Consider the following 26,561-nt stretch of genomic DNA (forward strand, 5'->3'; position numbering starts at 1 on the left):
CACACAATGGGACTATGATATTTCTTATTTCAAGTACAAGACAGCAAAATAGAAAGAGCTTCGGGGTATTAAAAGCTACACAAGGAAGAGTTGCAGAATGTCTGCTTCGGAAAAAAAAGAGAAACTCATGGTTTTAAAGCTTTTAAAAGAGAGCCAGACATGGCAGCAGACACGCTTCACCTCCCCCAGTAATCCACCAAAACAGGACTTCCAGACTTCCACCAGCCATCCACAACAACACTGCACCTCTTTTTAAGCTGCCACTCTGTCGCTCTGTCACTCATCCCTCAGCTTCCTGTATTCTGCTCTGTCATCAGGTGCTTGCGGGCTGAAACGTCTTGACACACTCCACCATGTAGATGTTAAGAAAATCGCTAATTCATATTTAGCCTGGCAGAGAACATTAATTCATTATTCCCAGATGTGAAAAAAATATGTAAAGTTAGCTGTTGCACAGGGGTACGGAATGTGCCGTAAATAAATCACACAGGAGAAGGATCAATTAACGCTGGATGGATGGCATTACTAACTTACTCCTGATGACGCAGAATTGAATAATGTCTATATGTGTGATGTAACTGAAACAAAGTCTAGGGTCATAAAGTTAAAGTTAATTTGTTATGCATCCTGACTGAAAACCCACAAATACAGTACAGGATGCTCACAACAAATATACTGTTAATCCTTTGGACTTCAGACCAAAATTAGGACAGTCTATACACAAGATTGCTCACCCAATACCAATATGCTTTTCTCTAGAACTAATCCAATGGATAAAATAGGCAGCAGATGTGTGCTGCAGTCAGTCCAGTAGCTTTTCTTCTTTTAAGAACCAATCAAAGGTTTTGCACAGAGCCAAATACCTCAACACTGCTTCATGAAATCAACCCAGGTATTCATCTCAATAAGAGAGGGGTTATGCAACACGTAATATATGTGACGAGGCCTGCGTATTGATACCGCGGCTGTGGCTGTTATGGCACAGCGGGGAGCGTGTTAGTGTAATGGATGTTTTAATCTAGAAGAGATAGGGCCGCCATCCGCCTGCGGGTTTCATCTGCACACCACCCAGAGCAGAACCAGCATTTAGGACTTGTATTGTGCGAAGATGTCGCCAGGACCATTTATTTTCTTCCCCTAGCAGAATGCTGTATCCAGAGGGGTGAGCCATCATGAAGCGAGGGACGAGCCATCATGAAGCGAGGGCTGAGCCATCACGAAGCGAGGGATGAGCCATCACAAAGCGAGGGATGAGCCATCATGAAGCGAGGGGTGAGCCATCATGAAGCATAGCACCTCCACAGAGTGCTGCTGCAGGTAGGAAGAAAAGGGCAGCCTTGGTCATAATTGATTTAAAAACAGACTGCGAGACACTAGAGCAATTGTATCATTTGACAATGAGTAGGGGGTTGAAGGGAGTAGAGGTGTGTGTGTGTGTGTGTGTGTGTGTGTGTGTGTGTGTGTGTGTGTGTGTGTGTGTGTGTGTGTGTGTGTGTGTGTGTGTGTGTGTGTGTGTGTGTGTGTGTGTGTGTGTGTGTTACTATCACTGACTCCACCCCCACTCCCCCAGGCAGCCATGTTGTGAAATCCTGGTAACCGATAGCTTGCAGATAAAAATCTATATCAATATATGTGTGGGTAGGCACAAAAGAAACAAATAGCATGCATTAGCATAAGTTCCCAATAGAATCCAGAGGAAATAAAACAGTCTAGAAAGATGCATTGACAACAGGACAGCCATATTCTGTTATTAAAGGCCCAGTGCCGTCAAAAATGTGATTTCCCTGTGTTTTATGTATATATACATTTCCACACTATGAGGTTGGAATAATACTGCAAAATTGTGAAATTATGGTAATGCCCTTTTAGTGTAGGAGCTGTTTGAAAAGACCGACTGAAATTTCAGCCTGCTTTGGTGGGATGGAGTTTTGGCCTGTCTTGTGACATCACCAGGTGGTAAATTAGTTAATAGACCAATAAGAAAGAGAGTTCCAAACCTCTCTTCCAATAAAAGCAAGCTTTCAGTTTTCCCCTCCCCAGTCAGACCAATCCCAGACAGTCCTAGCAAAATTATTGCTTGAGAAATTGCTCTTTGATAATAAGCTATTCTTGTGTCTTTTTTTTACCATTTTAATGGAAAACAATCACAGTAAGGTACTTCATATGGATATTTAAATAAAAACGTCTGCATTGGACCTTAAAAACAAATGACAATAGTATCGAGTTTAATCCAAAATCAACATAGTAATACCAGGATTCTGTAACAAGATACAGTACTTCATATGTGTACTACAGTCCTGCAAGGGTCAGATTTTTCTGGAGCCACACCCACCCCACACGCGCCACATCAATTCCGAGCCCCACCCTCAACATCAGGACAGACCCACCGCTTGGAACTGTTCCAAGAGCCGAAACGCTACATGTCATATTACAGAAATGTATTTCATTGTTTTTATGACTCCAGAGTAGTACACTTGATTTTTAATTATTATTATTAGTCTATTATTACTATTCCCCTTACCTGTGTACATATACATATACTAATATATATATATATATATATATATATATATATATATATATATATATATATATATATATACCATGCTCAGAAAAAAATAAAGGGAACACTAAAATAACACATCCTAGATCTGAATGAATGAAATAATCTTATTAAATACTTTTTTCTTTACATAGTTGAATGTGCTGACAACAAAATCACACAAAAATAATCAATGGAAATCCAATTTATTAACCCATGGAGGTCTGGATTTGGAGTCACACTCAAAATTAAAGTGGAAAACCACACTACAGGCTGATCCAACTTTGATGTAATGTCCTTAAAACAAGTCAAAATGAGGCTCAGTAGTGTATGTGGCCTCCACGTGCCTGTATGACCTCCCTACAACGCCTGGGCATGCTCCTGATGAGGTGGCGGATGGTCTCCTGAGGGATCTCCTCCCAGACCTGGACTAAAGCATCCGCCAACTCCTGGACAGTCTGTGGTGCAACGTGGCGTTGGTGGATGGAGCGAGACATGATGTCCCAGATGTGCTCAATTGGACTCAGGTCTGGGGAACGGGCGGGCCAGTCCATAGCATCAATGCCTTCCTCTTGCAGGAACTGCTGACACACTCCAGCCCCATGAGGTCTAGCATTGTCTTGCATTAGGAGGAACCCAGGGCCAACCGCACCAACATATGGTCTCACAAGGGGTCTGAGGATCTCATCTCAGTACCTAATGGCAGTCAGGCTACCTCTGGCGAGCACATGGAGGGCTGTGCGGCCCCCCAAAGAAATGCCACCCCACACCATGACTGACCCACCGCCAAACCGATCATGCTGGAGGATGTTGCAGGCAGCAGAACGTTCTCCACGGCGTCTCCAGACTGTCACGTCTGTCACATGTGCTCAGTGTGAACCTGCTTTCATCTGTGAAGAGCACAGGGCGCCAGTGGCGAATTTGCTAATCTTGGTGTTCTCTGGCAAATGCCAAACATCCTGCACGGTGTTGGGCTGTAAGCACAACCCCCACCTGTGGACGTCGGGCCCTCATACCACCCTCATGGAGTCTGTTTCTGACCGTTTGAGCAGACACATGCACATTTGTGGCCTGCTGGAGGTCATTTTGCAGGGCTCTGGCAGTGCTCCTCCTGCTTCTCCTTGCACAAAGGCGGAGGTAGCGGTCCTGCTGCTGGGTTGTTGGCCTCCTACGGTCTCCTCCACGTCTCCTGATGTACTGGCCTGTCTCCTGGTAGCGCCTCCATGCTCTGGACACTATGCTGACAGACACAGCAAACCTTCTTGCCACAGCTCGCATTGTTGTGCCATCCTGGATGAGTTGCACTACCTGAGCCACTTGTGTTTGTTGTAGACTCCGTCTCATGCTTCCACTAGAGTGAAAGCATCGCCAGCATTCAAAAGTGACCAAAACATCAGCCAGGAAGCATAGGAACTGAGAAGTGGGCTGTGGTTACCACCTGCAGAACCACTCCTTTATTGGGGGTGTCTTGCTAATTGCCTATAATTTCCACCTGTTGTCTATTCCATTTGCACAACAGCATGTGAAATTTATTGTTAATCAGTGTTGCTTCCTAAGTGGACAGTTTGATTTCACAGAAGTGTGGTTGACTTGGAGTTACATTGTGTTGTTTAAGTGTTCCCTTTATTTTTTTGAGCAGTATATATATATAGATATAGAGATATATCTTTTTAATTGATTTATTTTACCTTTATTTAACTAGGCAAGTCAGTTTAGAACAAATTCTTAGTTACAATGACGGATCTACCCCAGCCAAACCCCAGACGACGCTGGGCCAATTGTGCGCCGCCCTATGGGTCTCCCAAACATGGCCAGATGTGATGCAGCCTGGATTCGAACCAGGGACTGAAGTGACGCCTCTTGCACTGAGATGGAGTGCCTTTGACCGCTGCGCCACTCGGTAGCCAAAAATATTAATTGTATGAATACATTTTTCTGCAAGTCTATTCAAAATGTTGATAAAAGTAAACTATGCCATTAATTAAGAACAATATTTTCAAGATGTGATGCGTCACTGAAATCACTTTGAGAAAAATTGCCTTTTAATTAGCCTTCTTACCTAATGAAAGCCTATAGCCGACATAAAAAAATAATACCTTTCAATTAAAACTTAAATAAACTATTTCCAGAATTGAATATAGGCTGCAAAAACTAGGCTACATTTATTTAATAGACTAGCCGCACCGGTTTACACTCTACATGGCCTGCGTATGGTCTAATGAACGAAAGTCTGAATTAATGTAATAATTAACTGCGTTATCAAAAACAAATAGACTTCCGTGCTTGCAGGCTGTGTAACCACCTACCACGTTGTTGTCCTTCCAAACTGGGGATTTCACTCACGGAGCACCTTTTTGACAATGGTAGTGTAGACTATTCCCTTATCATAACCTTTATTTTTACTTCCCCGGGTTAGTATTTTATTCAGATCCCTAAGCAGCAGCTACTCTTCCTGGGGTCCACACAAAACATAAAACATGACATAATACAGAACATCAATAGACAAGAACAGGTCAAGGACTGAACTTCGGTGCCTCCCAACATTGACTCTGTACCGGTACCCCCTGTATATCGTCTCGCTATTGTTATTTTACTGTTGCTGTTTAACTACTTGTTCCTTTTATTTCTTATTCTTATTCATATTTTTTTAAACTGCACTGTTGGTTAGGGGCCTGTAAGTAAGCATTTCACTGTAAGGTCTACACCTGTTGTATTCGGCGCATGTGACAAATACAATTTGATTTAATTTGATTTGATTTTGAACTTCACAAATTGAATAACAGAAAAAAAGGTCCTACTGACAGTTACACACATTGCTGACAATTACGCACACATCAGTACATATACATGTGCCTAAGAGTTCATTAGATCAGATAGGGGTGAGGCATTATGCTATAAAGTGTTGTAAGTTGCTTTAAAAACAAATAAAACAATTTGCAGTCAAAGGTGACACCAAGAAGTTTAGTCTCTACACTTGACATGTTTTACAATAGAGAAGCTTCCATTAAATAACACCCTATGTTCTATTGGATACATAGCCATGATATGGCAGAGGACGTAAAGCCATAACACATATGTTTTGTCAACAACAGATTATGGTCAATAATATCAAAGGCTGCACTGAAATCTAACAATACAGCTCCCACAATCTTCTTATTATCAATTTCTTTCAGCCAATCATCAATCATTTGTGTCAGTGCAGTACATGTTGAGTGCCCTTCTCTAGATAAGCATGCTGAAAGTATTGTGTTAGTTTATTCACAGAGAAATAGCATTGTATCCGGTCAAACACCATTTTCTCTAAAAGTTTCCTAAGAGCCGTCAGTAAGCTGATTGGTCGGCAGTTAGAACAAATAAAGGGCACTTTGCCATTCTTGGGTAGCGGAATGACTTTAGCTTCCCTCCAGGTCTGAGGACAATCGCTTTTCTCCAGGCTCAGATTAAAGATATGACAAATAGGAGTGGCAATATAGTCTGCTACCGTCCTCAGTAGCTTTCCATCTAAGTTGTCAATATGAGGCGGTTTCTCATTATTGATGAACAACAATAATTTCCCCACCCTTCCCACACTTACTTTACATTATTCAAAATCGCATTGCTTTTCTTTCATTATTAGGTATTTTATTCATGATTATCATGGCTCACAGATTATTGTTGGCATTTAATTTCTAAATTTGTCCACTTTGCCAATGAAATAGTCATTAAAATAATTGGAAATATCTATGAATGAGCCTTCTGATTCAATGAAATATGGAGTTGAATTAGTCTTTCTGCTCATAATTTCATTTAAAGTATTCCAAAGTTTTTTTTCAATCATACTTTATATTATTTATTTTAGTTCCATAATACAGTTTCTTCTTCTTTTTGTTCAGATTGGTCCCTTAATTTCTCAATTTGCAGTAAGTCAGCCAGTCAGATGTGCAGCCAGATTTATTAGCCACTCCTTTTGCTTAATCCCTCTCAACCATACAGTTTTCCCATGCCTCATCAATCCATGGAGCCTTAACATTTCTAACAGTCAGTTTCTTAATGCCTTTCGTTAACTGGAAGAAACAATGTCATAAATGCATCAAGTGCAGTGTCTGCATGCTCCTCATTACACATCAGACAAACAAATATTCTTCAACATAGGAATCATTATGAAATGTTTTGTATGATCTCTTATACACTATTTTAGGCCAGGATTTAGAACTTTGCCTTTTCTGGATTTAGCCACTATATATTATGGTCACTACAGCCAATGGGTGTGAATACAACTTTAGAACAAAGTACTGCAGTATTAGTAAAAATGTGATCAATACACATCGATGACATGGTTCCTGTAGTGTTTGTAAACATCCTGGTCGGTTGATTAATAACCTGAACCAGATTACAGGCACTGGTTACAGTGAGAAGCTTCCTCTTGAGTGGACAGCTTGATGAAAACCAGTCTATATTCAGGTCACCCAGAAAATAGACCTCTCTGTTAACATCACATAGACTATTAAGCATTTCAAACATATTATCCAGATATTGACTGTTAGCACTTGGTGGCATATTGCAACACTCACAATAATAGGCTTGAGATGAGGCAGGTGAACCTACAACCACAGCACGTCAACAACATTTGACATAAGATCCTCTCTAAGCTTTACAGGAATATGGCTCTGAATAAACAGTATATAGCAACACCTCCCCCATAGGTATTCCTGTCTCATTTATATATGTTATATCCCTGTATTGCTACTACTGTATCATCAAAGGAATTATCTAAGTGAGTCTCAGAGATGGTCAATATATGAATGTTATCTGATGTACACAAGTTATTGATTTCATTAAGCTTATTTCTAAGGCTACGTATGAAGAATTTCATTCCAAAATGCTATATATCCATTTTCAGAAATGTTGCTGAATTGGCTTTTATTGATTAAAGAAATTTTGAGAGAGATTGGTGTGTTTTTCCCCCCACTATGTAATCATGGCATGCGTTTGTTCAATGACAGACATGTTTAAAATCTTTCACGTGATGGTTTCATTTCAGAGAGACAAATAATCATGTTTTTCTTTGCTAAATGTTATATATCTGCCTCCCTCTCAGATAAATAAGTAGTATTGCTATGTTTTACACAGTCAAATGTATTTTTATTTTTTAGTTCACCTTTATTTAACCAGGTAGGCAAGTTGAGAACAACTTCTCACTTACAACTGCGACCTGGCCAAAATAAAGCAAAGCAGTGCGACAAAAATAACAACACAGAGTTACACATGGGATAAACAAACGTACAGTCAATAACACAATATAAAAATGTGATACAGTGTGCGCAAATGAAGTAAGGAGGTAAGGCAATAAATAGGCCAATAGTGGCGATGTAATTACAATTTAGCAATTTATGCTGGAGTGATATATGTGCAGATGAGGATGTGCAAGTAGAAATACTGATGTGCAAAAGAGAAGAAAACAAAAACAAATATGGGGATGTGGTAGGTAGTTCGTTGGATGGGCTCTTTACAGATGGGCTGTGTACAGCTGCAGCGATTGGTAAGCTGCTCTGACAGGTGACGCTTGAAGTTAGTGAGGGAGATATAAGTCTCCAACTTCAGTGATTTTTGCAATTCGTTCCAGTCATTGGCAGCAGAGAGCTGGAAGGAAAGGCGGCCAAATGAGGTGTTGGCTTTGGGGAAGACCAGTGAAATATACCTGCTGGAGCACGTGCTACGGGTGGGTGTTGCTTTGGTGACCAGTGAGCTGAGATAAGGCGGAGCTTTACCTAGCAAAGACTTATAAACAAATATGTAGCAAGGACCAGCCAACAAGAGCATACAGGTCGCAGTGGTGGGTAGTATATGGGGCTTTGGTGACAAAACGGATGGCACTGTGATAGACTGCATCCAGTTTGCTGAGTAGAGTGTTGGAGGCTATTTTGTAAATGACATCGCCGAAGTCAAGGATCGGTAATTAAAAACATAAAAAAATGTATGTACAAATGATGTACAAATGATGCATTTGTCATATCAATATAAAAAATCATTAAAAAAATCAATACAACAATATGAGATCTGTATGTAAAATGTTTACATTTGACATTTTAGTCATTTAGCAGATGCTCTTATCCAGAGCGACTTACAGTAAGTGCATTAATCTTAAGATAGCTAGGTGAGACAACAACATATCACAGTCAAATATACAGTACACAAACATTCCATTCCAGCTAAGCAATGGATATACTGTATAGTGTTTAGCTAAAAAACGAATCTAAAAGCTATGAATAAAATTTCTGAAAACAGTAATATTTTACTCACACATGAAGATACCCATAAGCATAGCTACGGGAAGATGTTTTGTGGGTGGGGCGCATTTTAATTGTTTTGTCCGTGCTGCAGATGGCTGTCTTGACTAGCAGGCCCAGTGTACAACCTTTTGTGGAAATAAATAAATCAATATTATAATGTTTGTATTATTCAGGGGGTGATGCAGTACCCACAACACCACTATGACCATAAGCAATCATTTCTGATGAAAAAACACAAATGTGAAAAATTGGTGGATATAGTGTTTTGGAAATAAACTCTTCATATAGCCAATATTGATATCTTTAGCCCTTTTCTGAGTAGCTTACCAGAGATAATAATATTGAATAAAGCAAGAAAAGTAAGTGTGTGTGTGTGTGTGTGTGTGTGTGTGTGTGTGTGTGTGTGTGTGTGAGATGCAGGGCTGGAGCTAGTCTCTCACTCCTTCCAGGCTTTTGGGTGGGTGGGTGGACAATGAGCCTGTTGTAGCGGATGTAAGCAATGTCCCCACGCTCTCTGGCAGCCTTCATGACTGGGATCAGTTATTTTTGCCTCTGGCGCATAGCTTCAGAGAAGTCCTCGTTGAGGAAGTGTTGGTTCCTCTCAGGTTCTTGGCTCTCTCCAGAATAGCCACCTTGTTCTGGAACCCCAGGAACTTTACCACTATTGACCGGGGTCTGTCACCTGGGCTGCTCAACCAACGTTAGACATTTTTGCCTCAGCTAGGCTATCCAGAGAAAGTAAACTTGGCAATGTGTCGTATTCTCACGTGGGGAGTGGGAACATAAGCTCTGCGCGTGGACAAATTAGAACATTTTAGCGCCACACAAATAAGGGACAGTTCCGGGCTTCACACACTCTCAATGCGTGTGTGTTCTGACAGCCTTATGTCTGCCTCGCCCCTCACAGAATGGAATTCACAACACAATGCAAACCGACAAGCTCCTGGGTTATTTAGCAGTGTATTATCTGGATTTAAATTGTTTCCAACTTACAATGTAATTGTTCTGAACCGCGAGCCGACCCACGGGTGGAAAGAATGTTTTCATTCTACCCGGCAGCTGATTCTATTGCTGCTCACCCGCGAGGAACTGTGGGTATCAGACTCCAATGCAGGACTCTAATGTGTGCTGGCTACATTGGTGCAATGACTCGTATCACATTAAAACAATGACTTCATAACTAGCTGCAGTGGTGTGTGTTACCCACACATCTCTATCCCTCTCTGGTGCACAGGCACTAACTTTGACTGACATTCAAATGAACGCGGTGTTTGCCGTGCAAACAGCTCAGATAGGCAGTGTCTGAGATAGATCTGTCGTCAGAGGCTATTGAGCATATGATGAATACAACAATAACCAGCCCGGGGTCCCAAATGACTGAGCAGTGTTCTCTCAACGACTTCTGTGCTAACAGCGTTAACTCTGAACAGTTAGGTTCGGGTGGATGGGGGTGGCATAGGACAGGCAGTTGTTTATCATGCCAATCTCCAACGTAGACTGATTGCTACTGCACCCATGAGCGAACAACATATCTCCAACAGCTCTGCATGACAAAGACATTATGCATAAATGGGAAAGGAAAGGGAAAGGGGGATACCTGAATGCACTCAACTGAAATGTGTCTTCCGCATTTAACACAACCCCTCTGAATCAGAGAGGTGTGGGAGGCTGCCATAATCGACGTCCATGTCTTTGGAACAGTGGAATGGTTATGAGATGTAAGCCAACAGCATGATCAGTCACCCTAGATACATGTCTTTAGAGTGAAGAATGCAGAGGAAGGGGACAATCCACCCAGTATACTCACATTCTGCAGCTGCAGGCCCGTGTTAGGCCTCAGGCCGGGTTTGGACTCCAGGGCAGAGGCATTGGCGCTGTAGTTCTTCAGGCTGCGACTCTCTTTCAAGTGGGCCTGGAGTTTTTCCCTGCGTCTCCTGAGGGGGAGTGCATGTGCATGGCATGTTAACTAAACCACAGCATTGCCTTGACCTTTAACCCTCAGACCCCACTCTGTACCTCTCTACCCCTAGTTGTTGTAGTGAGGAAGTGTATACTGAGGGGCTCTGATGGAGCTAATGTGTTCATGTGCTCTAACTCCATTTTAGATGAATTCCAAATGGCTCTAGACCATGGTTTGATCCGATTATCTTGTTGTCAGACTGCTCACTCACTCACTCACATCGTTATATTACAGACCCAGTGAAATTACAATGAATTTATCACAGGGCTGTCTGCTCCTTATACCCTGAATGACAGTTTGCCATCACAGCTTGGATGTTTGACCCAGCATTCTGGATGAATATATAAGGGATATACATTATAGACAGGTGCTTTCAGGCGTAAACAGAATGTACAACATGCGTACACAATTAATGTGTGTAGGGCCCATACCGATACAATAAAACAAACTGCCAAGAGCTATCTTAATGCAAAAAAGTATGCAAATGTATTAAACGGAAATAAATAAAAAATTCAACTTCATATTTATTATCTCTAGCACCACCTCAACATCAACATTTGGGAAAATGCCACATTTCTAGGTTTTGTAGTAAAAAAAGATAGAGGAAGATAAGTGTTTCCAAGACATCATCAACCACTTAGTAGACCATTAGTAGGCAGTTCCTTCTCATAATTGGTTAAAAGCACGATGCACACTGATGATGTCGTTTGAAACACTTATCTTTTTTTCCACAAAACATAGAAACACGCCATTTTCACATACAGTGTATGTTGATGTTGGAGTGGTGAGGGAGATGATGAATATGAAGTTAATCATTTTCCCTTTAACTTTATTTGGAGGGATACAACTGTGAATCCGTATTCTTACAGTAGGTTAGAGGTGTAGGATCTTAATTTTACCAGTTTCTCACAGCAGGAAAATAATCCTGCAGCAAAAGGAAATGTGAATTATTGTGTGGATTATAATTAATGATTGCTACATTTTTCGTTAGAAATGTTTAAGTGGAAATTACAAACTTTTGAAGAATTTTTAAGCCTTGAATGCACTAGAAGTTAGTCATTTCCTGCTTCAAAAGGGTGATAAAATGAAGATCCTTCACCTGTATTTGACACGGAGTGTCAGCTGAAACTAGATCAATAGCCAATTGCCTGTGGTGTGTTCTATTGGTTTAGGTGTAGGAACTGAACTGAGATCAGATCCTCTGGGTGATCATGTCCACTCACTTGTTCCGACAGTAGAGAGCCATACAGAGCGTGCCCAGAACACTTATCCCCACGGCGATGCAGGTGATTGACAGCACTTGTCTCTTGTACACCTCCTTGCTCTCTGTTGAAATGAAGAGAAGCGGAAGAGCTGACATTGACGGAGGAACAAAGAGCAAAAATAGGAAAATCCTAGGACTGGGAGAGAAGTTAGTGTCCACAGAGACGCTCCCATAACCAATGTTAAAGAGAGAAATCTCCAAGGAGATGACCACAGAAAATAAAACATTGCCCTTAACTCACTGTAATAATAATGTTCATGTCTAATTTTCACATGCCATTTATAAAACCAAACAACCCCCCAGTTAGTCTTAACAACACTGTCATATCATCAGCCCCATTGGATGCAAAGCCTTGTCATAGATGCTAGTTGTAATGTAGCCGTGTCTGAAAACAGAAGATAAGAGTTATAGTTGTAATGGTCACCATTAAGGGTGACAAATGGCAGCTGTCTCTTTTCATATGAAAAAGTAAATCATAGTTGCCTTCAAAGGAATTAATAGGCAATCAATCAGATTATATTTGGTACAGCAGACCTTGAGGAGAACCACCACACAAATCCCCACAAAATAGGGGAAAATTGTATCCATGCAACAGACAAATGGTTAAATCATTTTGACCAATATGGTGTACATGGGTTGAAGGACAAAACAGTTTGATATCCACATCTCTAACATGATTATGAGGCAAGGCAATGAGGAATATTGTACATACATGTATTGCAATTTCTATAAAAAATCTGTATTTATGGAATTGTTGGTCCCATCTTCCAAAATGTTTTACCCAGGTAGCCCTATAGTGTTGTGCTCTCTGGGCCAAGAAGAACAGGAGAGCCCCAGGCTTTTGTAGCCAACTGTAGAACACACCAAACGTGGCCCAGTAATACATTAATTTACTTTATCTTATCAAAATCAATATTGAAGCCAAAACACTTGAGAGCTGGGCTAATTAACCTCCCTCCCTCCCTCCCTCCCACCAGTAGTTTCAAGGGGCAGTATTTCTGTTTTGATGTATCTAATCAGCCTGAGTCATCACATAACCTTGTTTACTGTAATTATGAGAAGAGAGGAACCTTGTGGGAGATGTAGGAAAGTGGCACTTGCAATCCCATGACAGCTAACCCTGCATGTCACTCCCAGTGACGCCTCACATGCTACAAAACAACCTCACTGTTAATAGAATACCACAGTATGATTCATAATACCCATAAAACCTAGCGTTCAAACAAGGAAATGGTTCCAATCATTTTTCCACCATTCATTTTTCACACAGGGGATTTTAGAAACACTTAAAATAAGGGCTGTTTCGTGTAGGCTTACCCTGGCGTGATGTTTTGATAACCGTGTAAATATCTCTAGGACAAGGTGTCTTTATCAATATATTCACCAGTATTTACCCCTCTAAAATGAAATGCTAATTAGCTGATAATGTGGCTATCATAAAGAACTACAAATGCCATGATGATATGGACGAGACTGCCGAATCGAGGCAAAGGTAAGAATCTCTGGATTAACTATCTAATGTCAGCAAAATGTAGCAATTAATAAAATGGCAAAATGTCTTTAAATGGACAATTCTGTGAACTGTCTTGTGCAAGTTTTAAATTGACACAATACCTGTTATCAAAGGTGTCAGCTAGAGATGATGTGCAGGAGCTTGCAGGGATTTGTAGTTTTGCATGATGTCTACTTTGATGCAAATTTTCGAATCTGAGAGTAAATAGAGCCGAATATATTGATGTCACCTTGTCAGAGAGAGATTTACATGGTTGTCAAAACGTCACGCCAGGGTAAACCTACACGAAACACAGCCCTTATTTTAAGCGTTTCTAAAATCCCCTAAGGGAAACATGAATGGTGAAAAACGATTGGAACCATTTCCCTGTTTGATCGCTAGGTTTTATGGGTATTATGACACCTCCACTGAGGGGCTGTATAGACTATTTTAGTCCATACATCTGAATCTTCTGTGCCCACAACCTCCCTGCAGAGTACCATGATGATACACTAATGGGAAAAGGTTTTACTCTGTTCCTCTGATGCACGTCATAAATGCTGTATACAAGCCCCGTTTGGAGGTAATTAACAATGTGTTGTCAAGGTCAAGGGCGGCCTACAGTACATGAAGTTGTAGCCACAGTAAACGAACCCCTGTGCTCTGGTTCACTGATTCAGAATCCGCTCTGGTTCTGAATAAATCATATAACCTAAATTACAAATATGATGTGTATTTGTAAGGGTACAGGGTCATATTTGTTTTCTTTCCAATTGAAATAACAAATTAGTCATGTGGTTTAACAGGACAATTGTAGAACCATGCAGTAATGGTTACATTACGTAAGAGTGACAAGAAGTACATGTGATATAGTCACCTTCCTAATAATGAGTTGCACCCCCTCTTGCCCTCAGGACAGTCTCAATTCGTCAGGGCATGGACATGGAAAGCGTTCCACAGGGATGCTGGCCCTTGTTGACTCCAATGCTTCCCACAGTTGTGTCAAGTTGGCTGGATGTCCTTTGGGTGGTGGACGATCCTTGATACACACTGGAAACTAGGGGTGTGCCGACATGGCCATACTCGTATTCATAATCGTACCAGTTAGTTGACAGTTGATAGTCGGATTGGGTGATACTTGTGATCGGAAAAAACTGAAGTGTTTTAATATGCCTAAATGGATGTTGGCAAAATAACTCTGCACGTTCTCACTGCATAAAAGTTGCAGATTAGGACCAGTGCGCGGAGGAGTGCTTGTGTCTGTGTCTGTGTCAGTGTCTTTGTCCTCAACTTGCAGTGGGCAGCTAAGTTTGCTGTCACTCAGTCAGAATGCGCATTAGCGTTTCATATTTTTTCCCTACTCTTGCCCCACTTGTTAGATATTATGCACATTGAGAGTTTGATAGCAAACATTCTCATCATGTGATTTATCGTAGTAGCGTGCAGCAGCATTCTAAATGATCAGACCGATAACATGAGGAAAAGTGATTGGACGAAATTATAAAGTGAGTCAACTGAGAAATACAGCTTCCCTCTATCCAATTAGAGCAGCAGGATCAACGGATCAACGCTCTTTACAGATAGGCAAACTAGCCAGTTGAGTTATTTAGACTACACACGTGAGTGACTCAAAGACAGGACAGTATGGTTTAGAAACTCTGTGACTGACTTACATGAGATAGAGGGTTGCTGGCATCAGGAAAAAAAAGAAAAAAAAATTCTGATCACGGATAATTGCAAAAAATAATTGGTTCGTAATCACCCATATCCGTAATAATACTTGTTTTGTCCGACTACTTGGCACACCGCAAATGGAAACTGTTGTGTGAAAAACCCAGCAGCATTGCAGTTGTTGACACACTCCAACCGGTGCACCTGGCACCTACAACAATACCCAGTTCAAAGGCATTTAAATATTTTGTCCTGCCTGTTCACCCACTGAATGGCACAATCCATGTCTCAATTGTCTCAAGGATTAAGAATCCTTCTTTAACCTGCCTCTTCCCCTTTATCTACACTGATTGAAGTAGATTTAACCAGTGACATCAATAAGGGATCATAGCTTTCACCTGGTCAGTCTATGTCATGGAAAGAGCAGGTGTTCCTAATGATTTGTACACTCAGTGTATATATAAATAAAATTATGTGGACAACTGCTCTTCGAAAATCTCATTTCAAAATCATGGGCATTAATATGGAGTTGGTCTCCCCTTTGCTGCAACAGCCTCCACTCATCTGGGAAGGCTTTCCACTCGAAGTTGGAACATTGCTGCGGGGACTTCCTTCCATTCAGCCACAAGAGCATTAGCACTGATGTTGGCCGATTAGGCCTGGCTCACATTCGGCATTCCAATACATCCCAAAGGTGTTCGATGGGGTTAAGGTCAGGGCTCTGTGCAGGCCAGTCAAGTTCCTCTACACCAATATCGACAAACCATTTCTGTATGGACCTCACTTTGTGCATGGGGGAATTGTCATGCTGAAACAGGAAAGGGCCTTCCCCAAACTTCTGCCACAAAGTTGGAAGCACAGCATCGTCTAGAATGCCATTGTGTGTTGTAGCGTTAAGATTTCCCTTCACTGGAACTAAGGAGCCTGAACCATGAAAAAAATCATTATTCCTCCTCCACCCAACTTTACAGTTGGCACTATACATTGGAGCAGGTAGTGTTCTCCTGGCATCCTCCAAACCCAGATTTGTCCGTAGGACTGCCAGATAGAGAAGCGTGATTCATCACGCCAGAGAACGCATTTCCCCTGCTCTAGAGTACAATGGAGGCGAGCTTTACACCGCTAGCATGTGGTAGGGTGCATCCAGAAAACTCTGATTCTGTTATACGATACATAACATTATTATAATATGAAGATTTTACTGTTCCTCTGTGGTTGATATCATATATGATTAGGACATTTCAGGTACCCATACTTTCTGCTAAAACTAATAACAAAGCCTAAGCCCTTTAATCACATAGCTTAGCCCTATATGTTTAGAAATAAATCAATATGAGAGAAACATATTACAACATTGATATTATAAACCATTATTCAACTAATAAGATGCAACTATGCTGGAATAAATATGTAGCTAACAACTATAAATAGTTCCTTAAGTAGGGGCATGAATATGAACGGTAGTATTTGTATCTGTGTCAATTCTCTCCACTGTGTCTGACACCCTTCCCTATGACTGTGAAACAGTGATGTGTTTCACACATGGAAATAAGAGAGAAACCAAAACAGTTTAATCACAGAGCCCCTGCTGTTCCTAGTTTCAGTTGACAGACAGCAACCTTCTCCCCCTTGCCATTAAAGGACTTGAGACAACAGGAAGAACAGGAAAGCTAACACATGCCTACATGTGTAAGCACTCACATCATTGCCACTCAATTGTTTCTTTGACCTGGGTACATGAACAGAACTGTCCAGAAGTCATTTCTGTTTACTATATGTTTTCCACTCAGTGAAGCCTCTGGTGGTCATGACATGTCAGTTAAACAGGGCTGGGGACTTTGGCTTTTGATGGCATCAACTCCTCCTTCTTGTAGATAACTTTCTTTAACTGGATAATGACAGAGGAGACTGACATTTCACTCTCACTCCAGGAGTCACATCAAAGAATCTAACCCTACTCAATACGTACACGCACACACACACACACACGCACACATACAGACACACACGCACGCACGCACAGTCTCTTTGCGGAGAGCATTTGACTTGCAAGTGCAGTGTGAGTGATTGTAATCAAAGTTACAATAGCAGAGCTGTAGGAGCCAGGTTATCTCTCCTTGTCCCCTGTGTCCATTTTGAACCTGCGCCTCAGAGGAAAACATGACATTTCCTTCACAGGTATCATTTTTAGCCGCATACGCATGGCAGGGATCAAGCAAACAAACAAACCAAGCAAACAGAGTAAAATGCACAATGAAGCAATCTGTCACTTCTTCACTCCTTGTCACTGTCAGTTGGAATCCATGGCTCACAGTGGACGTAGGTAGCAGTCTACTGTGGGAATGGCCTCCATTGGCATGCAAATGATTTTTATTGCCCAACAAAATCAAATATTATTACATTCCAAACCGACTGAGGGCCTGGAGTAGCATACCTCCTTTACCTGTATGTAAGATCTCGCTCTTCCTCGCTCTCCTCCTTCTTCTACTCTCACTACCCATCTCATTCTGTTTCTCACTCCTGTTTCTCTGCATTCCTTTGTTTCTGTCCTATTGTCTGGATCTTCCCTCATTCCAGCTTCTCTCTCTCTCTCAATTCTATTCAAAAGGCTTTATTGGCATAGGAAACATATGTTTACATTGCCAAAGCAAGTGGAATAGATCATAAACAAAAGTGAAATAAACAATAAAAAACTAACAGTAAACAAACGAATAGAGACATTTAAAATCTCTCTCTCCTTCTCTCTCTCTCCTCCCTCTCTCTTTCTGTCTCTCGCTCTCTCTCTCTTACTGCAATCTCTCCATCCCCCTCAGTCTCTCTGGCTCTTCCAGTAAAATGCTGTTTGTGGTGTCTTCCCTTGTGACCCACTACAAATGGTTGATTTCACAGGGTTTACCCAGAGGAATTAGAGAGCTGGCTGATGGTCCTGCCTCAGGTGAACTGCATAACATTGAAGTGGACTAAATTAGAGAGAAAAATTCTAACGGAGCTATACCAGATTAGAACATTTTGTTCTTTGCTGATTAACACTGGTCGGTGATCCTTATTGAACAAGGACACCACATATGAGACAATTAGCACAATGAGCTAAAAACACTTTCTTTAATGCAGTCACAAATATTTTTCACATTCTGTTACGTTATAGCCTAATTCTAAAATAGATTAAATCTTCCCTTCATCAATCTACACACAATACCCCATTATGACAAAGCAAAAAAAAACAACAGGTTTTTAGATATTTATTAAAAATAAAAAAACGTATTTACATAAGTATTCAGACCCTTTGCTATGAGACTTAAAATTGAGCTCAGGTACACCCTTTTTCCATTGATCATCCTTGAGATGTTTCTACAACTTGACTGGACTCCACCTGTGGTAAATTCTGTTAATTGGACATGATTTGGAAAGGCACACACCTGTCTATATAAGTTCCCACAGCTGACAGTGCATGTCAGAGCAAAAACCAAGCCATGAGGTCGAATGAATTGTCCGAGGAGCTTCGAGACAGGATTTTATAGTGCCACAGAGCTGGGGAAGGGTACAAAAAAAATTCTGCAGGGTTGAAGGTCACCAAGAACACAGTGGCATCCATCATTCTTAAATGGAAGAAGTTTGGAGCCACCAAGACTCCTACAACCTACAGTTGAGCGCCCAGCCAAACTGAGCAATCGGGGGAGAAGGGCCTTGGTCAAGGAGGTGACCAAGAACCCGATGATCACTCTGATAGAGCTCCAGAGTTCCTCTGTGGAGATGGGAGAACCTTCCAGAAGGACAACCATCTCTGCAGCACTCCACCGATCAGGGATTTATAGTAAAATGGCCAGAAGGAAGCCACTCCTCAGTAAAAGGCATATGACAGCACGCTTGGAGTTTGCCAAAAGGCACCTAAAGGCCTCTCAGACCATGAAAAACAAGATTCTCTGGTCTGATGAAACCAAGATTTAACTCTCTGACCTGAATGCCAAGCGTCACGTCTGCAGGAAACCTGGCACCATCCCTACGGTGAACCATGGTGGTGGCAGCATCATGCTGTGGGAATGTTTTTAAGCGGCAGGGACTGGGAGACTAGTCAGGATTGTGCGAAATATGAACAGAGAAAAGAACAGAGAGATCCTTGATGAAAACCTGCTCCAGAGTGCTCAGGACCTCAGACTGGGGTGAACGTTAATCTTCCAAAAGGACAACGACCCTAAGCACACAGCCAAGACAACGCAGGAGTGGCTTCGGGACAAGTCTCTGAATGTGTTTGAGTTGCCCAGCCAGAGCCCGGAATTGAACCCAATCGAACATCTCTCTGGAGAGACCTGAACATAGCTTTGCAGCGATGCTCCCCATCCATCCTGACAGAGCTTGGAAGGATCTGCAGAGAAGAGTGGGAGATACTCCCCAAATACAGCCGTGCAAGCTTGTAGCGTCATTCCTAAGAAAACTCAAGGCTGTAATCGCTGCCAAAGGTGCTTGAAAAAGTACTGGGTAAAGGGTCTGAATACCTATGTAAATGTGATATTTCAGTTTTTATTTTTAATACATTTGCAAAAATGTCTAAATGCCTGTTTTTGCTTTGTCATTATGGGGAACTGTGTGTAGATTGATAAGGGGAAAAAACGACTTAATCAATTTTAGAATAAGCCTATAAAGTAACAAAATGTGGAAAAGGTAAAAAAGTCTGAATACTTTCCGAACACATTGTAAATAGCTGCACGATACATGCTCCCCTCTTAAGAAGGACATGGGCAAAATGAAATGTTGCTGCTGTCTCATTTTTCCCCCTTTTATTAGGGGGGGTGATCAGCTTTAATATTGCCGATAGATTGTTGCTGACATCATTGAAATTGTCTGAATCGTTTCCAAAACCCATTTATATATATTTTGAAAAATAGTGGGAGGCCCCAGGGGCACAACTGAGAAGGAGGACAAGTACATTAGAGTGTCTAGTTTGAGAAACAGACGCCTCACAAGTCCTCAACTGGCATCTTCATTATATAGTTCCAGCAAAACACCAGTCTCAACGTCAACCGTGAAGAGGTGACTCCGGGATGCTGGCCTTCTGCAGCAACACAGTGGCCTCCATCATTCTTAAATGGAAGTAGTTTGGAACCCCTAAGACTCTTCCTAGAGCTGGCAGCCCAGCCAAACTGAGTTCCTCTGTGGAGCTCTGTGCAAAAAGGTTTTGGTACCCTTCCCCAGATCTGTGCCTCGACGCAATCCTGTCTCTGAGCTCTATGGACAATTCCTTCAAATCAAATCAAATCAAATTTCATTGGTCACATACACATGGTTAGCAGATGTTAATGCGAGCGTAGCGAAATGCATGTGCTTCTAGTTCCGACCATGCAGTAATATCTAACAAGTAATCTAACAATTTCACAACAACTACCTTATATACACAAGTGTAAAGGAATGAATAAGAATACGTACATAAAAATATATGGATGAGCAATGGCCAAACGGCATAGACAAGATGCAGTAGATGGTATAGAGTACAGTATATACATATGTGATGAGTAATGTAGGGTATGTAAACATTAAATAAAGTGGCATTGTTTAAAGTGACTAGTGATACATTTATTACATCCAATTTTTAACTATTAAAGTGGCTAGAGGTTTGAGTCAGTATGTTGGCAGCAGCCACTCAATGTTAGTGATGGCTGTTTAACAGTCTGATGGTCTTGAGATAGAAGCTGTTTTTCAGTCTCTCGGTCCCAGCTAGCTTTGATGCATCTGTACTGACCTCGCCTTCTGGATGATAGCGGAGTGAACAGGCAGTGGCTCGGGTGGTTGATGTCCTTGATGATCTTTTTGGCCTTCCTGTGACATCGGGTGGTGTAGGTGTCCTGGAGGGCAGGTAGTTTGCACCCGGTGATGCGTTGTGCAGACCTCACTACCCTCTGGAGAGCCTTACGGTTGTGGGCGGAGCAGTTGCCGTACCAGGTGGTGATACAGCCCGACAGGATGCTCTCAATTGTGCATCTGTAAAGGTTTGTGAGTGTTTTTGTTGACAAGCCAAATTTCTTCAGCCTCCTGAGGTTGAAGAGGCGCTGTTGCGCATTCTTCACCACGCTGTCTATGTGGGTGGACCATTTCAGTTTTTCCGTGATGTGTAAGCCGAGGAACTTAAAACTTTCCACCTTCTCCACTACTGTCCCGTTGATGTGGATAGGGGGTGCTCCCTCTGCTGTTTCCTGAAGTCCACGATCATCTCCTTTGTTGACGTTGAGTGTGAGGTTATTTTCCTGATACCACACTCCGAGGGCCCTCACCTCCTCCCTGTAGGCCGTCAGATATTTCTGATTTTTGTTTTTAATACATTTGCAAACATTTCTAAAAACCTGTTTTTTCTTTGTCATTATTGGGTATTGTGTGTAGATTGATAGATCTTTTTTTTAAATCAATTTTGGAATAAGACTGTAACGTAACAAAATGTGAAAAGGGAAGTGGTTTGAATACTTTCAGAAAGCACTGTGTATACACTGATATAGATGCTATGGTTCATCCATACTTTGTTGGGCAGATACCTCTATTTCCCAGGTATCTATGGTCTTCTGAGTACACCAGCTGTGTTTATATGAAGAAGAGTCATTAACAATGTCTCACAGTACAATGTCATTAACTACAGCTCTTTTGCCCATAATTTACACCAATGCCAAATGGAGAAAGGCTGGCAGGATGGGGATGTGCTCTCCCGTCAAGACCCCACAGACACACGTACAGGCAGTGCCAGTGTGCAAGGATGCTGTTAGTTACCGTGCCAACAGTATTAAATCTCCCTCACTGTCTCCTGCCTCTCTGTTCTCTGCCGTTTCCAAGGAGACTGGAGAACATTAGTATTCTAAGGGGGAACTTGAGAGGGAGAGGGAGAGGGAGAGGTGAAGGGGAGTTGCCATAGCCCTCTGTTTGAAGGACTTTGAGAAAATTGCTGTCCTCTAAATTGCATTACATACATTATGGGATAGTGAAAAGTTCTCATCGGAACAAACAAAAGGTATAGTTATGTATAAAATAGAAATATGATATATAATTAAAAAGGTGAAAAACAAACAAACGTGGAAGGTATGCAAGTCATATAAGTACGGTTCATAAACATTACGAACGAAGTGGGTGCACAACTTGATTTCAGAAAACATGACTCATAGCAGTGTAAAAAAGGAAGAAGCTTTCTTACCCATAAACTCAATGCCCAAGTGATCTGCTGTTCCAGTGAGGAGAGGAGAGAAGGGGAGACATGGACAACAGGAGAGGGAGGGAGGGAGAGAGAGAGAAAGCTATTAGAAACAGATGCACGTTAGCATCCTGTCACAGCGTAAAGTAGCATTGTCTATGACTTGTTGTTTTATGTAAGGGAGATCCAATAGCCCCCTGTATTCACGTCACATAGCGTCAGTAGACACATGCTCTGGGCATAATCCAAGCTGACACAGAGTAGACTGCGCCCATAGACTCCGTGACTTATTTCCCATGCTCGAAAAACGCACCATGAATTACACGATTTCTAGTGTATATTACACTCTGTGAAAGATATCAGTGCGTAGTGAGATATCCTGACATAAGACTTTTGCCTACATCTCAGATTACAAAAAGTGGAAGATTGTTTCCGCAGTTTTGACTGTGGAGCTTAGTGGTCACACGATTTTGTTGCCATGTATACAGTTGTGTTGTGTAAATGGTTCCCTGAGAATCCATGCAGCACAAACATACTATTTACATTTATAAGGACATTTTGTACATTTTATTGTAATTGTAATGTACATTTTAGTCTGTGTGTCATATAGTTTGAACTACGGTGGGAAAATAGTCATCACTTAGGTCAGGACAGTGGGGGGTAGCCCCAGAGAAACATATTGGTATACATGAATAAGTGGCTGAAACACTCCTAACACCAATGGCTTTGCCGCAGTGGAGATGTTATCTATCTCCTGAGCGTACTGTCAGAGGTAAGATTAATTACGCTGCATAGTGGAATACCAAGGGGTCTGGGAGATCTGAGCTTAATCTCATAATTTTAAAGAGCGATGTCATTGCATCATTTCTCAGTCAGTGATCCTGAGACCTCAGCCTCCCTTCTAGAGATCTCCCTTCAATACACAGTGACATGAAGAGGAACGCAACAGAATGAGTATTCTATGAAAATGCTGTTGATGTATTGTACCTGTGAATAGAGAGAAAAGGAAAGCTGTACTGCAGCCCTACCTGGATATGCTGTACTTGATATATATTTTTATTATAGTTATTCATGATGTCTTGTCATTGCCTTTCATCTTGAGATTAATTTTGAAAATAACAAATGTCTACAGCAACATCTATCTAAATCCAGAGGTGTGGCAGTAAGGCAACATCACAGCATAAAAGAGCATCACTAATTATAACGAGACAAGCTATTTAATATTGACAGCACAACCAGATGGCGTCCTGGTGCCGTTCACCCAGTTGGAACTGAACTCAGATCTGTAGAACATATTGTACCAATCTAAACCTAAAAAAGGAACTCCTGTGTCTTATTGGTGCACTGCAACAGTGCGGGAAGGCCATAATATAAGAGTGATCCTACACATAGAATAGCAACACAAAGAAAAATAAAATCTATATTTTTCACTGGAGAGTCTTTGGCAGAACAAAAGTTCAATTTGTTATTCAGCTGGAGGTGACATTTGCGAACGCCATCTCCCCTGTACCAGTGTGGGCTGGCCGACACAGAGCCCTAGGTAGAACAATATGGCAGTGTGTACATAGGTCAGAGGAGGCTGCTGAGGGGAGTATGGCTCATAATAATGTCTGGAACGGAATAAATGGAATGGTATAGAACTCATCAAACACATGGTTTCCATGTGTTTGATGCCATTCCATTCACTCCATTCCAGCCATTATCTTGAGCCGTCCTCCCCTCAGCAGCCTCCTCTGACATAGGTGGCTGCTCCCTGATGTCTCTGTGTGATTGTGGCCAGACGGAGAGGCAGGTGCAGCCAGTGGGGTACCTGTGACCTGCCGGTCATCCTACTTCCCTTCCACCCCACACCTCCCTGAAGAACACTCACCATGCCAACATAGCCCCTCCACCTGTCTGCAGGTAAATGCGTAAAGAGGCAAAAACGACTAAAATAGCCCAGAAAATACCACAAGAAATACAGACTCCCTAAAGCTGCTCTCCCGGGAAAAAGCCCCTCATGTCGGTTGACTGACATGTTGTTGGTTTGCTGACATGTTGTCCCATGGTGCATCTACCGTTGTCTCGTTATTCATGGTATTGCCTCCCCACCCACCAAGGTATCAAAGGTAGTTGGTTAAGGGTAGTCTGGAGCCTTATGGGAGACTTTGTGAGTCTTTGCGAGTTTGTGGTGAAAGAATGCTGACGCACATACTAGTATAGAGAGAAAGAAAAACATCCAGAAGTCACCAGTCTCTTTGAATCTGCAGTTCACTCTAACTGATGACTATAATTGTCCTTCAATGTCCATGATTTCAATACAAAGTCAGTCATTCTAACTGCAATGCTTTTGTAAAGGCATTCTAAGTTCTTCACCTGAACTGAAGTAAACAAAAAAGGGAAAAAAAGACCATCTCAGAGACTTCACTTCTGGTTGGCTGACATGTTGTCCCATGATCATGTCACTGCCTCCTCGCCCACCCAGGTATCCAGACAAGCCTGTCAAGGCCAAGCCTTTGTGAGTCCCCCTGTGGTAAAAGAATGCTGACGTACTGTCCATACACAGAAAAATACATTTTTCAGCAGTAACTTACCAGTTTCTTTGAATTGGCAATTCACTGTAACTATTGACTTTAATCGTCTTCTAATGCAGGGGTTTTCAAAACTCTCCACAGTGACCCCCAGCCATTCCATGTATTTGAACAATTTCAGAGCTAGCACAATGTATTCAACATAGCCTTAGATTAGGTGAATCAGGTGAGCTAGTTCAGGGATAACACAAAACTGTGAAATATCTGGGGTAGCTGAGGAGATCCAAAATCTCGCTATGTCTACCTGCAAGACCTTTGTAAAGGTGTTCAAAGTTTGGAACTGTAGTTAAGAATAGCAAACAAAGGGAACAAACAAAATTACCATCTCCGCGACTACATACTGTAGGTAACTGTGAATTGCCGTGGTGCCCTGTACTGATAGATGAGACTCCATGGTTATTTCAACTGTACTTGATCATTCCGGAAGCTGACCCTCAGTTGCTGTTAGTGAGAGAAGTGAACTGCTACTGTCACAACTACTCTGGTTGAGATATCAGGTGAGGCATTACCCTTGTCTGGCTACCCAAACTCCTTGCTCCGGTCAAACGCTATGCCATGCCCACAGACGTTAGTTTGTTCTCCGCAATGAGTCTGGATCTGAGTACCTTTCCAATGATTTTTAGAATGGAAATCCATTCTAGACCGTCTTATTAGTCCCAGAAACCGATGGGTTGGGCAAGAGACAGAACACACGTGGGTAAAGTGGCGTTTAGAAAATGCCTCATTCCTCATACTCCATTTTCAAAGTGTGCCGTTCCTGGGAAGTCGTGTTTTACTTTTGAGAGGTCAATACATTTTCTGTCTGTCAGTTAAACAGTTTTTCTAAGTTTAAAATGGTGCAGTAAACGAGGGAAAACTCCAGCCCTGACTCTCTTATTTTGTGTGACACCATGAATTACTGTATCAATGTGCTGAGGGATCGCATCATGTTCAGAGTTTCAGAATACAAATGGTGCTGGTATATGGCTTGGAAATAAAACAGAATATGACATTATTTATTTCCAATTTAAGTGTTCTCATTTCTTTTTGTGCAAAAATCAATGTCTTGACGGATAGCCACCTCCTATGAGCTGAAGAGATTTGAATTGATACGTGATCGCTTTATGGTGTGCCTCTCTGAGGTACAGTAGAGTAAAAAATTATCTTCCGAGATTAAAGATGGATAGAAAAGATAAAAGATTCACACTGGCTTTGACTCTTTCTCTTTCACACACACATATCCATTCTCTCCCTCTGTCACTGTTTCTGTCTCCATGGACACTCAGCCATTTTGCTGGCAGTTAAGACTAGCCGTCCTTCAGTGTTGTGACGCCTGGAGGCTAGCATGTCCTTGGATTCAGCCCTCTCTGTCTCCCTCTCTTTCTCTGTTGTGTCTGGAGGTGTTGCTATGGGAACCAGGTCCACCTGAGACCCTGCACACACCTTGTCCTGCGAGAGACTGTCTGACGCCCGTTCCCCACTTCATAAATAAGGCAAACCCTAACCCAGGCTTTGAGCTCTACAGTATGTACTGTACAGTGTGTCCACATCCTTTGAAACTTCAGTCACATTTTGGCCCAGGTGTGTAGGCAATTCAAAGTACTGTGAGTCTAGAGTTAGTTGCTGGTGAGTTTTAAGATGAAGTCTATGACCCT

At 41.8% G+C, this 26,561-nt stretch overlaps 1 protein-coding gene across 2 annotated transcripts in view; it reads right to left on the reverse strand.

The window, feature by feature from the left end:
- The window catches only part of LOC106577125 (pro-neuregulin-3, membrane-bound isoform), a 393,710-nt gene that overhangs the window by 25,254 nt on the left and 341,895 nt on the right, over positions 1-26,561 (reverse strand). The window contains exons 4-6 of one of the 2 annotated variants that reach the window (XM_014154879.2): positions 22,361-22,384; positions 11,995-12,097; positions 10,619-10,745 (exon numbers count right to left, since the gene is read on the reverse strand). In XM_014154879.2, coding sequence (XP_014010354.2) covers positions 10,619-10,745; positions 11,995-12,097; positions 22,361-22,384 — 254 coding nt within the window. Of the gene's footprint in view, positions 1-10,618; positions 10,746-11,994; positions 12,098-22,360; positions 22,388-26,561 lie in introns of both variants that reach the window. The other variant, XM_014154878.2, reaches the window with a different exon arrangement.

The sequence above is a fragment of the Salmo salar genome, chromosome ssa18, assembly GCF_905237065.1.
Source record: "Salmo salar chromosome ssa18, Ssal_v3.1, whole genome shotgun sequence".
In the NCBI taxonomy this organism is placed as follows: domain Eukaryota; kingdom Metazoa; phylum Chordata; class Actinopteri; order Salmoniformes; family Salmonidae; genus Salmo; species Salmo salar.